Source organism: Macaca mulatta, chromosome 2, assembly GCF_049350105.2.
Source record: "Macaca mulatta isolate MMU2019108-1 chromosome 2, T2T-MMU8v2.0, whole genome shotgun sequence".
Lineage (NCBI taxonomy): Eukaryota > Metazoa > Chordata > Mammalia > Primates > Cercopithecidae > Macaca > Macaca mulatta.
In genome coordinates this window covers 6227644-6243851 of record NC_133407.1, presented here as the reverse complement: position 1 = coordinate 6243851, position 16208 = coordinate 6227644, and the positions used below count along the sequence as shown (strand labels likewise).

Below are 16208 nucleotides of genomic sequence, written 5' to 3'. Positions count from 1 at the left end.
GCGCCTAATTGCTAGAGGAAACAAAGAATATCCGTTATGCATCTAGGCTAGGAGTTAAAGAGAGAAAACCAAGAGGCTCTTCTAGGGACCACATGGCCTAAGGGCTGTAGAAGCAGTGATAGCTAATATCTATCTTAACATTTCTATTTCCTACACTGTAAATACACTTCTGTTTTCTGTAGGAATTCAGCAAATTATTCCAAAGACCCACAGTCTGGTTTTTCTTAAGACTGAAAGAGGAGAGTGGCAAAGTTCTTGCATCTCAGTGGTTCTGAGTGAGGAAAGTTGGTGGATACGTCAAATTAACACCAGGATAAATCTGTGGAATGTATAAATACTTGCAGTGTTTCTTAGAAATTACTTGGTGACAGAAAAACAGCAAGAAAATGAAAAATCGGCAAGCTACTGAATGAGCCTAGCTATCAGGACTTGAGAAATAAAAGTGAATTTACTTTTTAGTCACAGGTTAATGAGGTCAAAAATGTTTGTTATGTAATTTATAATGTTAAATTTTAATATGATTTTTGCTTGCCTCCTGTCCTGATCCTCTGAAAAATCTAGCAACATAAGAGAGGGTTGAAAATGGATCACCATAGACTATTCAGTAGTAGTGTTACTATGCTGAATTCCAAAAAAATCAGTGATCCAAAGTCACTTAAAAGACTATCACCCAAGTTATATGTTACAGCCAAATTACTCCCCAATACCATTTTACATTCTTTTATCAATGAAAAACCAAATTGAAATGTTTTCTGAATTCTATAGATATGGTGATTGTTAGTTTTTGTTGTTGTTGTTGTTGTTGTTTGTTGTTTGTTTTAAGAGTCTTGCTCTGTCGCCCAGGCTGGAGTGCAGTGGTGTGATCTCCGCTCACTGCAAGCTCCGCCTCCTGGATTCACGCCATTCTCCTGCCTCAGCCTCCTGAGTAGCTGGGACTACAGGCGCCCACCACCACGCCCGGCTAATTTTTTTGTATTTTTAGTAGAGACGGGGTTTCTCCGAGTTAGCCAGGATGGTCTCGATCTCCTGACCTCGTAATCTGTCCACCACAGCCGGCGATTGTTAGTTTTACGGAAATAAACAGAAATCTCACAAATGCAATAGGCTATATATAGACTCCTATTGCTTTTTACCAGAATAAAGGTCTTTCTTAAACAATAAGGAAAAGCTCAACATACAGATCAAATTTTCAAATATACTCAAAGATTTAGTATTGGGCACCTTGTTTGTCATAAATTAAGAGAAGGAATGAGTTAGGTTAAACCATCCACTCACAGCATGCATTTGGTATTTTATAACACTGGGAAGGATGAGTGGCAAGAAAAAGAGGAGTAGAAAAAGTACTGACTACTTGTCCAGGATTTCACAGGTTAAGCACCTTACAGACATTAATACGTTTAATCCTGAGAACACTCCTATAAACTGAGCATTATTATTAAGCCCCATTTCATGTATGAGTCACAGGAAAACCAGGAAACTAGCCCAGTTACACAGTCAGTGAGTGCCAGAGCCAGGACATAAATCCCTGCTTTGTCTACAAGACCTTTCTTCAACCTCTAGATTCTGCCTCCCACTGAATTCCCCAAATGTGTGCCCCAAGGGCTGTCTGGTGGCCTTATGGAGTTCAATCAGCTGCATACCCTATTTAGGAGCAATTTAACTCTTGGATTTCAAATACAATGTACCTAATTTTCAACCTTTGCCTTGAACTCTTATCCAGCCACCAATGACATGACCTCAGGAGGTTCTGTCATTCTTCCATCACTTCCACTTAGCATGTAAAAAACAAAAACAAACAAACATAAACTTTCCATTAAACCAACTCTCCCTCACTCAGTCTCTGCCAACGTTATCACTCAACAACTGTTTCATTTATTCTTATCCCTTCTTCAACATCAGTTTTCCTCTTCTCTAAAACCCTGAAATACTCCTTGACATTATGATTCATTTAGGCATTTAAACATAGGAATCCATAACTTACGGTGGCATGATTTACACAATAACTGGTCCTTAAAAATTGCATTAGAAATTCTAATTATCTTTCAAACACCACTCTCTGGAATTATGTTCTGCCCCTCCCCACTTCTTTCTCACCACTATAGACTCTTCTGCTGTCTGTATGTAACCTCCCTCCATCTTCAATTATACGGCCCCAAAAACTTAGGGTACAAGAAGAAAGGAGTAATTTCAGAGACTTTTAAGTACCACATTTGTATCTTGTGTCATGTAACAACGAAAATCTCAAAATGTGCTCTCTGCTTACTTCAATATAAGAAAGAGAAGGGAGAATCAACGTAATTGTATGCCCTTTCGCAAGGGTGAGAGATGCTCCATATGAAGAGCGACAGCTAGTGGTCAGTGGATGGAGTAGCACACTGCTCAATTCCTGGGGTCTTCACAGGCAAAGAGAGGGTAACACTGAAGTTGGTTCAGACCAGAGGAAGTGTTAGTTGTACTCTACCCTGTCTCTCCTTCTATGCCATTCCTGCAAGGTTGCTTATCACCAGTGGTAGGTACTAGGGACACTCTGACACTGAAACTGTAGAGCCAATAAGTGAGGCCAATACCCCAAGTTGAATCTCTAATGAATTTTCCAAAAAGCAGAATTCATTCATGTAATCTAAAATATTTTTGTACTCCTTAAAGGTGGCAAGCACCAGGCTAAACACTAGACATAAAATTAAGGGGAGAAAAGATCTGCCACCCTTAAGGAGATACAATGGATGGATGGATAGACAGAGAGATAGATAGATAGATAGATAGATAGATAGATAGATAGATAGATAGATCATATATAGAGATATATATTGACATATATATGTCAATCTAAATGTCAAGCAAAGAAATTGGTTGAGTTGATTATCCCCCCCACATATAAGTGACTACTACACAGCCATTCAAAATACTTTTAAGAGTATTTTAACATGGAACACACTGTTGATATAATGCTAGGTTTAAAAAAGAAAAGTTTATAAAAGTATATATGGTATAATACTATTTTGTAAAACAAAATGGATATCAAATGTAAATAGTAGTTATCTAGGGTGAGAACATGAATAATTTTTATATTCTTTTTGCTTATCTGTATTTTTTTCAAATTACTAGAATGAATTTGTACTATCTTTATAATTAGAAAATGCATAAATGCACAAACATACTTTTTTTTAAAGAAATGATCAAATGTGATCACACATTGCAGCTGGGGCATCAGCATATGGGAAAAACAGGATTATCCTTCAATCACAGGATGGGAAAATGGGATAGCCTGGACATCGAAAACCAAGAAAAAGTGAGGGTACTTGTTTCTCTCTTTTTAAGTATTGGACTGCAAAACTGGACACACTGTGTCACTGTTTCACATACTCCAACATACATAAAAGCTGCAAAGCAAAGCTGTGATTCTACTTCCTCAACTAAAAACTAAAGAAGTAAAAGTTGGTTAGAGAAGCACCTCTCTAGAAAGTAAACTTTCTAGATAAAAAATAATTGGAAAAATAGTAAACTGTCTAGACTCAAATCCTATGTCACTACACAGCTCTAGAACAAAGGTCTTCCATACTCTTGAAACTCAAAAACAAAAAGATGTTTCCTTGCTAAGATAAAGAGAACAAGAAATACAAAAGGTCAAAAAATATGAAACAAGGTTTAACCCACATTGGTTATCAAATAAATGCAAATGAATATGTTTTTCTAATACCTAATAAAGATTTAAAACACACACATATGGCATAGTGTATCATAGCATAGAAAAGGTACACAAGGCAGAAGGGGTTGAAGAACAGTATTATATGGTTGGTAGGAGTGTACGTCACTAGAGGACATATCAATACCCTTAAGAGTATTTATGATTCCTCAGAGTTTAAAACAGAAATACCATTTGACCCAGTAATTACATTATTGGGTATATACCCAAAGGAATATAAATCATTCTACCATAAAGACACATGCACGTGTATGTTCATTGCAGCACTGTTGACTTTGCAAAGACATGGAATCAACCTAAATGTCCATCAGTGGTAGACTGGATAAAGAAAATGTGGTACATTCACCATGGAGTACTATGTAGTCATAAAAAAGAACGAGATTATGTTCTTTGCAGCAACATGGATATATCTGGAGGCCATTATCCTAAGCAAACTAACACAGAAACAGAAAACCAGATACTGCATGTTCTCACTTATAAGTGGGAGCCAACCAAAGAAGACATATAAACATTAAGAGGGGAACCAAGGACACCAGGGCCTACTAGAGAGTAGAGGGTATGGGGAGGGTGAAGATCAGAAACCTTTCTATTGGGTCCTATGCTTAGTACCTGAGTAATGAAATAACCTGTACACCAAATCCCTACGACACACAATTCACCTATATAACAAACCTGTACATGTACCCCTGAACCTAAAACAAAAGTGAAAATAATTTTAAAAAAAGAATATCTATGCCTTTGAAAGTTACACACTGTAAGAGTTAATATTTGCTATCTCACTTTCCACAGTTACTTCTTGGCCCACAAAAGAGGCACTTCTGCCTTTCCCAGAGTATTGGAAATAAGAGTCTTTACCCTTCCGTCCATTCTTCTCACTCTTTTCCAGGGAAGAGAAAACTTTTGCGCGTTTGGTGAGATCAGTGGGGGGGAAACTGAACACGTGAGGTGCAGCCTGTTGTTTCTTTCTCTGTGGATCAGCCTGGCCACAGGCTGGACACATTCTGAGCTGCTGAGTAGGCACTAATGGGTCAGGACCTCGACCTGCTTTTACAGGCAGATGTGGAGTCCAAATCTCTCTGACACTACTATTGGGGTTCAACAAAGATGAGGCGGGAATTCTCAGCAGATGAGTCCTCTCTGTAGACCCAGACCTTCCCTCTGGTGAGTTAGACGTGCCAAGATTTAGTTTTGGGAGAAAGGTGCTAAGTTCCATTTTGATCATCTCCAATCTAGTATTCCAGCAATCGACTAAGAAGGTGGATAGCCATCTGTTTGACAAGTTTCTCTATTTTCTCAGTTGTCTGGAACTCAGAATGAAGGAGGGAGTTCAAAGGAAGAAAATGAAAGAAAAGTTATTACTGATATCTTCCCCCAAGCCCACAGCTCATAAAAAAAATCTAAATATCAAACGACATTGAGTACACTGATAAGTATGGTATAGATCTGTAATGTAATTTAAAATCATGTTTAAGAGAATCTTTTGTAAAATGGCATATCCATTAGTATTTTTAAATACAGACAGGCTTAAAAAAAAAGAAACGAAAATGATTCACTATTCCCCACCTAGTTACACCCTTACTTATATTTAAATAAAGCCAATATGTACACATCATTAGAAACAGCACAGAAATGCAAAAAGCTAAAACGGGAAAGCCTCTTTCCCGCTGCTTCAGAAGTTTCTCTCCTCAAGTAATCATTACTAACAGCTGCTTGTAAATCCTTCTGGAAAAAATATATGTTCCAAATATTTCAATATATGTACCTCTTTCCATATTTAGAATAATTGTTCAGTCCCATAGAAAGGAAACAAACACCACATATTAATGTTTGTGTGATAACTTTTGTTTAAAAACTGCACATGCATAGAATGGAAGAGATTATATTGGGGTTATAGATTTATAAGAGATTTTTTTACTCTATGGAGATTTTACATTTTCAAAGTCTCGTGCTATCATCAGAAAACTGCATCATCTGAATATATATATATATACTATATATATCACTAGTTTTTAATTATAAAAGAAACACATTTTAAATAAAAATTTAAATAATATAAACACATGTAAAGTAAAAAGCTAGTCTTCCCAGCTGTCAAATTCCCTAAAGGTAACTGCAGTTAATTGAAAAATCACAGAATTATAAATGTGTGAAGGAAATTTTATTTCTTATCAAGGGTAACAGCCTGCTAGGTGGCCATTCCTGCAGACTGGGAAGTGTAGCTCTGGCAAAGACCAGAGACAGGACCTTCAAAGGAGGAGGGGTTGGGCTAGGAGCTTTATGCTAAATAGGTTGGCTAAATATAGCTATTCAACAGGTTATAGGAGGAGTTATGAATATTCATGAAGGTAGTTCTGATGCATGCATACTGAACAAATATGCATGTAACATATGACCTATGTTCACTTTGGGGTGGAGGCTTAACATTAAGTGTATTACAATTGGACCCAGTGGGTCAAAAGGTAAAGCAGGGACAGGAAGGAAAGCACTCAAGTACACAGCTTCTGTAAGCCAGCCAGAGCCAGTGCATGGTCATGGTCTCTTATCAGGAGAAAGTTACTGATGTCAATCTCTTGTCCAATCAAAGCTACAGTTATCACTTGTGCAAGAGAAGTTGGGGGTCAGTTAGAATTTGGTGGAGCTGTAATTGCTCAACATTGCTTATCTCAAAGCCAGTGCCTGTTCAGCTGCTAGAGAAAAACAAATACCTTGTGGCAGTTAGAACATAGTTTATTCTTTTTTTGTTTTTTTTGTTTTGTTTTGTTTTGTTTGTTTCGTTTTGTTTTGAGACGAAGTCTCCCTCTGTAGCCCAGGCTGGATGGAGTGCAGTGGCATGAGCTTGGCTCACCGCAACCTCCGCCTCCCGTGTTCAAGTGATTCTCCTGCCTCAACCTCCAGAGTAGCTGGGATTACAGGCATGCAACACTGCAACCAGCTAATTTTTTATATTTTTAGTAGAGATGGGGTTTCACCATGCTTGTCCTGAACTCTCAACCTCAGGTAATCTGCCCGCCTCAGTCTCCCAAAGTGCTTGGATTACAGGCATGAGCCACCGTGCCCGGCCAACATAGTTTATTCTTTCAGTGTAGGGGTGCATAACTTAACCCCTGCCTGGGATGACCTCAGATTCTATTTACAATTTGCTAATTTACGGCCACAAAGAACCTGTTCTGTCAGCCTTATGATCTCCATTTTAACATTAATGCTGGTCAGTGGTGTCCAAACTGCAAAACAGAGGGGATATAACAGGGCAAATCTGACCTCCCATCTAGTCACGGCCATGAACTCAGTGTTTAAGGCTTTTAAGGCTTTTCTGGGGTAAGCCTCTTGGCTGAGACAGGGTTCATTCAATCAGTTAAGGGGCTTAGCCTTTAGTTGTAGTTTATACTGCCATTAGCAATTTTTAATGCATTTGACCAAATACACACACACACACACACACACACACACAGACATTTTAAATAGATATAAACATATTTAAAATTTATACATTTTTTCAGGATAAAATAATGTACAAAGACCTAAATCTTCACCTGGGGAAGTCCCGGTTTCCTAATTTGTCTTACATAACTGTAAGGAGGAATGCTATCTTACTTTATTTCACGATAAGGTTTGCAAGCCCAAAGATCAAAGGTAATGATTGATGTTCTCCATATTCCATACCGTGGCAGTTTTAGCAAATGCAACCCCAACTTTTCACTCTCCTTTTCACCACTTTCAGGTAATCCCCAGGCTGCTTGTGACCAGAAGACTGTCACCAGGCTGAAAGGGCTATTACTGCCCAGAATTCCTGATCTCAATTAATCTTCTGGCCTCAGCCTTTGAGGAACTGGAACCACAGGCACGTCTACTGTCTCTAGTCAATGACTTATTTGCAGAATGGTAGAATGAGTTGGGGTAAAAGGATCATCATCATCATTTTGAGAATGGCTTCATAATGACTGTAACTCTGTATCCACCCACAAGTTCCTTAGGGCCAAGGTCAGATGCTGAACCAAGATGGCGATTCACTGGTTCTCAAGTTTCTTCAAGTTAAGCAAATAATTAGTGCCTTAGAAAAATGATCCAGCTAGCAACAACCCCTCTCCCCTCAAAAAAAGAGATTCATTTTGTGTCACTAAGTTTTATTTAAAGACCATGCAATCGCATCCCAGCTGGCTTCATTGAAGTAACAACGTGGGCAATCAGTGACACCAACTGCAATGCTATCGTTTCTATAAACAGTAATGAGTGGAGGGGGTAGGTCGGTACTAGAAGCTTATGTATAAACAAGAAAGATCATTTCAGAAAGAGAGATTGTCTCAAAAAGAGTCACAGTATCTTTCTGATAGGCACCCTATGAAATGCAAATGCCCCACATTTAATGGCATCAGAAGAAATGTTCAAACATGACATTCATAATATTGTGCAGTGAAAATTACATGGCATAAAGATAACAATTGCATACACTAAATTAGACAAAGAAAAAGAATTCCATTGTTTTAAGACACTCCATAGAAATTGAGAGAACAGATCTAGAAGTACTCACTGGATGTCCCTTTATAACTCTGGTACCACGGAATAAAACTTGCACCTTTCTAAGAAGCTGATTTCTAATATATCTGGCTGTAAATAAACGGATTTACGTTGAAGCAAGAGCAGAGGAAAGATATCACGTAGGTAACTTTGCAGGATATCTGAATATGGACAAAGCTAAGTAGACTTGAATTGAGTTGTAGGGTAATTGCCTTTTGTAAAAAATTGCTTCTTTTTATATCTTTATCTTAGTTTTATTCAAACACATTTTTCCAGTAAAATATACGGAGATACTACTCATTTCCATTAAAGCTCTCATCTGTCATACCCCAGCACTTCCTTGTGAACTCCTAAATGCTTTTCAAGCTCAGGGAGATTATCGCGAATCTTAGACTGAATTAATTATTCCTTCCTTGAGGTGATTCTTACCATTAAACATTAAATCAAATAAGGGTTCTTGAACTGAAACAAACTGAGACTCCTAATTACTTCATTTTGGCACTGTGGCCTTGTTTGATACCTTTAGCTTATAGGTATAGATCTCTCTGCTGAGTCTCTATTGCCTAAAACAGAAGCTAGATACAATCAATCATGAAGGATTTTTTTTGCTAAATTGGAAAATGGCAATCTCTGAAGCAAGAGACATATTTCTCTAACTTTCTACTCTCGGATGGAGAGGGAAAGAAAGAAGGGAGGGCTGGCAATTAGGACGGTGAATTGGCATGGTGCAAGTACCCTAGGTTGCAGAAAAAGTCTGCGTTCCCTTCTCTCTTCTTCTGTGCTTAACACAGAGCCAGGCAAACGGATTGCTGGCCCATAACCCAGATGGGAGCACTGAGCCTATCCTTTCACCATAAACTACTCCACTGATACTCTTCCCAATGCACACAACTCTTTGTTTATAAGTTGAGAGAAGAAAAGGAGCATTTATTTGCAGTTTCCATTGCCAGGCAGAACTGCAGCAGTGATGAAAGCTACCACATTGTCACTGCTTTCCAGGCAATGGAGATAACATGATTGTGAGCAGCAAAAGGTAATTTTCACATTTTATAGTAAGTAGAAAGGAACGACTGAGTTTTTCAGTCTTGCAATTAAATTACAGTCTTACAATTAAATTACAATTAAATTGTTAAATACAATTACAATTAAATTACTTTGAAAGAATAATCTCAAAGTTCTTGAAAAACATCAGCGGGGATTAATTACGCCTTTGGAAAACAGATCAATATCACTGAAGGACTAAGGCACCAACTAGCCTGAGGACACACACTAACTAGAATTGTAATAACAAAACCTCATAATTTGGTATGCTAAGCTAATTATCAAAAGACTACAAACAGAAATCAATACATCTATTTATTAGATACTACACGTGGTATCATAGAGAAATTAGAGCACTTTAGCTAAAAAGAGTCTGCAACACAGATCAGTAACTCTCCATTAAATCTTATTATTTATGCTGCACTGCCTTATCATATCAACCAAGGCAAGCTAGATAGATAATACACTAACTTAAACTTTGAAGTTACTCACAAAAAGAGGTTGTAACTTTTTATTTGCATTAAATGTCCATCATGGGTCATATGTCGGGTCTCTTCATCACAGATACTCAGGCACACAGGCTAAGGGTACACACTGCCTTGAACGTCAGCAGCAGCAAAGAACCTCAGGTGAGTTGTGCTCAGGCTATGAAAGCTTCCAGTATGTCACTTCTGCTCACATTTCATTTGCCTGAGGCAAGTCATACGGCCACACCTAACTTCCAATGAATGGGATAATGCCATCCAACAATATGCCCAGCAGGAGGATCCAAAATACTGGGTGAAAAGTGCTAATGACAACTCAACAATGAGAAATGAACAGCCTCATTTAAAACTGGTCAAAAGACATTAAGAGACACCTCGCCAGAGAAAATACACAGATGGCAAGCAAGGACATGAAAAGATATTCAATATCATATGCCATCAGGGAATTGCAAATTGCGTCAATAATGAGAACTTACTCCACACTTATTAGAATGCCCAAAATCCAAAACATTGACGACACTGACAAGTATGTGGAGCACCAGGAACCTGCATTCATTGCTGGTGGGACAGCCAAATGGTACAGCAACTTTGAAAGACAGTTTGACACTGTCTTACCAAACTAAACACTGTTATTATACAATCCAATAGCTGTGCTCCTTGATATTTACCCAAATAGGCTGAAAACTTATGTTCACAGAAAAACATGCACATGGATGTTTATAGCAACATTATTCTTCATCATTTCCAAGTCTTGCAGCAGCCGAGATGTTCTGTAATAAGTGAATGGATAAATAAATTGTGGCACATCCAAGTAATGGAATATTATGCAGTGCTAAAAAGAAATAAGCTATTACACCACGAGAAGACCTGGAGGAAACTTAAATTCATATTACTAAGTGAAAGAAGTCAATATAAAAAGGCTATACACTATCTTATTCCAACTATATGGCATTCTAGAAAATAGAATGCCAAATCACTAAACTATAGTGATAGTAAAAAGACCACAGGTTTTCAGGGGTTAGGAAAGACAGAGTTTGGGGTATGTGTTTTCTTGTAGGATCGTTGAGCTATTTTTGCCTAGAGTGTTTCAATTCCATATCAAGGCCACTTGATGTGATTGTTTAGCTCAGTCTCTAGGTATCTGATAATCCTTCAGGCTACCAGGCTGAGAAGCCCCTGAGTAAACAACACAGAAGAGTCATGACTATACACAGAAGGAGGTTGATTTTCTGGGATAGCCCAAGTGATAACACAGGCAAGCAAGGAAGCAATTGTGTGTACACACACACACACACACCTGCCACTACTACTACTACTACTACTACTGTAGGGACCTACTGCCAAAAATGCTGCCCTTCTGTTTCACGTTGAGGCCTAACCCAGCTTTCTCAGGAGCCTGGTTAAGACAGGAATTCCTCTTCTACAACATTATAATGGTCTTTCCTGCTGAGGTGATGAGAAACCTGCAATCTTAGCAACACTCGGATGGATTGCTTCCACTTTTCCCCCGACTACATTTTGAGAGGACTGGGAACAGGCATTAGCTATTGTTTTAATTGCTACTCTTCTGTGAGTCTTTTTCTTTGTAAAGGTTCTATTTCTAGAGAAAGATGCACTTGCTTTACTTTCCCTTTGAACTAAATACTTAATATTTTATCAGATTAATACAAGTGCCATTTAACCTGAGCAATATTGTTTAGCATCTTAAACTTCGTATCTTTCATTTAATGGATGAGCTCTACATGCTTAAAACAATTTCATTTTGAGAAATGGAGAAATAAAAAGGATCATAAGGGACCCAGAATTCAGCCTTAAACAATCCATTCAACCTTGTCTAAGACTGTCTTCCATTTGATAGCTTATGCCCATCCTACTGCAGTACCAAGGACTTAGAAACCAATATGATGGATAAACTAGACAAGATATTCATATCTGATAACATAGAGGAAAGACAGGAGCAATAACATATTTTAATGATACTAAAAAGCTCAAAATAAATGATTAGTTTGTATTTTCTTAGTACCATTCATTTAATAAAACAAATAAAATATCAAAATGCTTATAATTCCAACTATTCAGCAATCTGTTAGGAGAATCTTTTAATCTATTGTAACAAATTATGTCACTTCCCTTCTGTGGGCCTCACCTCCCTCAACTGTAAAATAATGGAGAAGCAGCAGCTGGTATAAAACTTTGTTATCCATGCCGACATTGTTTAAATATTACTTAAGTTCTCCATGAGTTAGTTTTAAAAATTGGAGTTGTTCATTTGAGCTCTATTTTTATACATTTGCTCCATGAAAAAAAAATTTGATATCATTACCTCAATTTGCATATGCACACTGGGCATGGCAATATTACATGAAAAATTGCTGTGAGGTCATGCTAATGGCACAGGCCATATGAAAAAAAATCTCTTTAAAATAGAACACAATAATAAAAAGACCTAAAATATACTAAGCATATGGTATATAATAGGCTATAATAGGTATATATATAATATATAGTTGTATATATAATAGGTATATAATATAAAGTTCTTAGAACAGTGCCTGGCATACCATGAGAGCTCCACTAAATCTTTAGCTGCTATTGATTCATTTAATGTTTACTACAATCTATTAGGGAGGTACCATTACTATAGTAATTTACATTTATGCACTAATTCGGAAACAGCAAGGTCATGTTAGTTACACAAGATCATAAGTTTAAAAGAGTCACAATTTTCTAAAAGGTAATTTGTTCCAAGAAACAGTCTCCTGATACATAACCATATATTACCTCTGCCTGTGGAAAGGGTGGGAAGGAAACTTCACTACTTGGAACTAAATACCGTTTTACAAGAATTTCTCTACCCCACTAAGTAAAATTGCATATATAAATAAAACACAAGTTTCCATAGAATCACTGTTAAACCTAGGGTATAGTCATATATGTATTTAAAAAAACAGGCTATGTCTATCATTTTCACTGTTGCAAGATAAAAATAATGAGTTTCAAAGATGGGTAGTGACTTATTGAGACTGTTACAACTAAATCGGTCCCATACTTGCAACAAACTATGCTGTCCAATCACATAAGTTAACCCTTCTATTTGGCTCTATCGCTATTTGGGAAACTGACTCTGCAGGTAAATTGAATATCTTTCCTAATTTGACATGAGAGACTGCCCTGTCTTCATTACATACCCTACACAGTTTTAAAATTTTCACTCCTAGGAGACATATATCCAAGTTATAATCTATTCATATTATATTTACTGTCGACCAGGAAAAATGAAATGATAACACACATCTGTACTGGCTTCTTGAAATATGTATATCAAAACATGAAACTTTAACATAAAGACACTTCGTTTAGAATATAGTGGTATGATGCCTTTCAGTACTTACAAATATAATGCAAAAAAGAATGTATAAATAATCTTCTGAACTACATGGAAGTAAAAATGAGATCTTGTTGCTGATTTCATTTTGAAAGTGTGTTCAGCAATTTCATAAATTAGTTCTTCCTAAGTAGTTTTCTATTTAATTGTAATTAGTTCCTTTTAAGTAGTTTTATATTTCATTTATACTGATGAGTAACCACAAAGTCAAAGATCTAAAAGAATGAATGAAACCTACATATATTCTAATCTTTCCAAATATAATTTTCATAGCTCGAGAACAGAGTGAAAATAGGTGCCATAACCAAATGAATCAGACTCTCCAAAATAACATATGGAGTTTTAAACACGAAATCTTGTATAATGTTGTTAAATTTTTGAAAAGTAAAGTTATTTGGAATTCATGGACCAAAAACGTATATTTTTTGGCAAAAAGGCACTTGTTTGGATGTATTAGGGTGTCATTGTTCTCTCCCCACACCTCACTCCCAGTTTGTAAAAGGAAAATCAAAAGACACAGAAACTGAATTCGCACTTGCAAGATTAATAAATACATCACTTAAAAGATAACTTATACAAACCTTTTAAAGAGCCTTAAACAATTAGAGATAGACAATGGAGGAAACGTGGTGAAACGGCACACCATTTTGCAAGACTTCAGCAGAAAAGAGTCACACTTATTTGATATTAGTTTGGTGGGGTTTTTTTTTTTTTTTTTTTTTTTTTTTTTTTTTTCCAGTAAGTTTTTAATGGCCTTTCTCAATATCTCGGTTCATTCAAAGGGTCTGATTTTCATTCTTTTCCTCCCTGGAGTCTTTCCCGGGGGACCGGGTTGAAGCCCAAGACTAACTGGGACCCTCATGCTTCAGCGCCAAGGACAGAAATCACTCAATCTCCAGGGCAAACGTACCCCTAATCACCGCCAGATGTCTACTTTTCAGACAAAGCAAGAAAAAGAAAAGATACCTGCCTTGCCAGCCATCTGTTTAAAAGTCCCCTCTCCTGTGGAACGCACGAGCAACTTTTTGGAGACACTGAACAACTCCAAGCCGCGCGCCGCCCTCACAAATGGCAAGGAGGGGGCCGCGAGAAGGTGGGAACGCAGGTCACAGCCTGCAGCGCTCGGAGAGAGACCCGCAGGTTTCAGCCCAGGCGCGCCCGGCGAAAGCTAACGCGCTCTCCCTACAACGCGTCGATGACTTCAGGGATTTAAAAGAAAAAAAAAATACCCACAGACAGAACCAGCGGAGGGGCCCCAGTCGGGAAACGCCTTCCCTCCGACACAAGCAGCGCCGAATCAAGCAGAGGAGGGCGGCGGAGAGGGCCCCGGGAGAAGGGAGGGGGGCATTCTGCAGTGTTTTGGGGCTGGGGAAAGAACATGTTCTCACCACTTGGGCTGTCGCTGGACCTCAGGCTCCTTCCACAGAGACACTGCAGCATATGCACTCCTTTCTTCAGAGAAAGCTCAAGAATCTTCATGGGGAAGCGCGTGTGTGGGGTTGGTCAACTCCCCGCCCACCTGCGCTAGTCGTCCAACCAACAGGCGGCCTGTCTTCGGCAGCCGGGTCCCGAGTCCATCGCGCGCGCCCAGGTGGAGGGGAGTTCGCACATGGAGCGGGAGGGCGCCCGGGCGCCGGCAGGAGGCGAGCCGGGACGAGGAAGTGCCGCTCCGCCGGGGGCAGCCCTCCGAGAGCCAGAGGCGCCGCCACCCCTCGGTGGGCTCGAACGCGGCCCCTTGAGACCTTCCGGAGGCGGCGGCTGGTCTGAGGACGACGCGGAGGACGTCACTGCGGGTCGGTGCTTCCTTACAGGTGCCTTCTGGACCCGGGGCCGTGGCACCTCCCCTGCTCCTGCCCTCGGCGCCGGACCCTGTGCCCTGGGAGCCTACCTCGGTGTCCCAGCCGTCCCGGGCTCGGGGCGCTGAGAGGGCTGCGCGGCTTCGAGCCCGGAAGGCAGCGGTCCCGCGAGCTCCGCGCGGCCCAGGGCGACTCCGGCTTGGGAATCCGGCGGAAGGGAAGCACCGCAGGGAGGGCTGGACCCCGGAGGCTGCAGAGCGTCAGAAGCGACTCTAGGGAACTAGGGGGTGGGGTAGGGAGGCGGGGACGTGGAAGAAAGCTCGCTCTTGGGTGCTGGCTGTGAAAAGTCAGGTGTGCGTAGGCGTGGACAGAGTGCCGATGTGGGAGTCTGGACACCTGGGTTTTCTGGTCGGGGCTCTGTGTCCTTGGGTAAGTCACTTACCACCCTGGGCGGCTCCCCGTCAATCTGGGTGGGGAAGAGGGTGTGACATAGAGGATTGGCAGCGGCGTGCTTGTTTGTCCCCGTGCCTTTCAGGCGCTTGGAAAAGCTTAGCATAGGTGCAGTGGGAAGTGGGGCTAGAAGGGACAGAGGGAGAGGAGGCAGGTGAGGCGGGAAATCTGAAGACAAAAGAGCGCTTCGCTTTGGCGCCAGTATTCTGGCAGGCTCTGCCTCTGCCAGCCCGCCAAGATGACCAAACAGCTTCTCCATGAGTTTAAAGATCTCGACTTTTTTTTTTCCCAGCAGCCCCCTTGACTCCTTGACTCTTTTTTTTTTTTTTTTTTTTTTTTCCATGATTCCAACAATGCCCTTTTGAAAGTGCAGTGAGTAAGCATGGGAAGAATGCTGTCGAAGTGACAGGAAGTCACCCTATGTGGAATCTCAGGGCAAGAGGGGACCTTAGGGGACACTGAGCAATACAGCAAGTGGTTAAGAGCACAGACACTAGAGACAAGCAGGCTAAGTTCAAATTCCTACTAGGTGTGTGACCTTGAACAAATTACTTAACCTCTCTGTCCCTCAATTTTCTCATCTTTAAAAGAAAGTTAAAGATAGCATTTGTCTCATACACCCCCTGAGAGTTAAGAAAACACTTGTTATAAAGTAAGTGCTAAAATAGTGTTTGCGATTATTATTATTTAGACCCCACCTCTAGGGTTGTGAATCATTTTCACTTTCCAATGAATGCCAGTGTTCATACCAGTGAATTTCTGCTGGAATAGTCCAGCTGGCAGAGAACTCAGCAGCTCCCTAGGTAATTCATTGCACGAAAACTGTTAGGTTTTCC

The 16208-nt window shown here is 39.8% G+C and overlaps 1 protein-coding gene across 3 annotated transcripts in view; it reads right to left on the bottom strand.

The window, feature by feature from the left end:
* FGF12 (fibroblast growth factor 12) overlaps positions 1 to 16208 on the bottom strand; it is a 587755-nt gene that overhangs the window by 358637 nt on the left and 212910 nt on the right. The window contains exon 1 of one of the 3 annotated variants that reach the window (XM_077990640.1): positions 15015 to 15182. The exons of 1 other annotated variant lie outside the window; for it this stretch is intronic. Coding sequence is in view for 1 of the 2 variants with exons in the window: in XM_077990639.1 (XP_077846765.1) it covers positions 14515 to 14605 (91 nt within the window). In the remaining variant the exon portion in view is untranslated. Of the gene's footprint in view, positions 1 to 14514; positions 14655 to 15014; positions 15183 to 16208 lie in introns of those variants that run through there. One more of the 3 variants, XM_077990639.1, reaches the window with a different exon arrangement.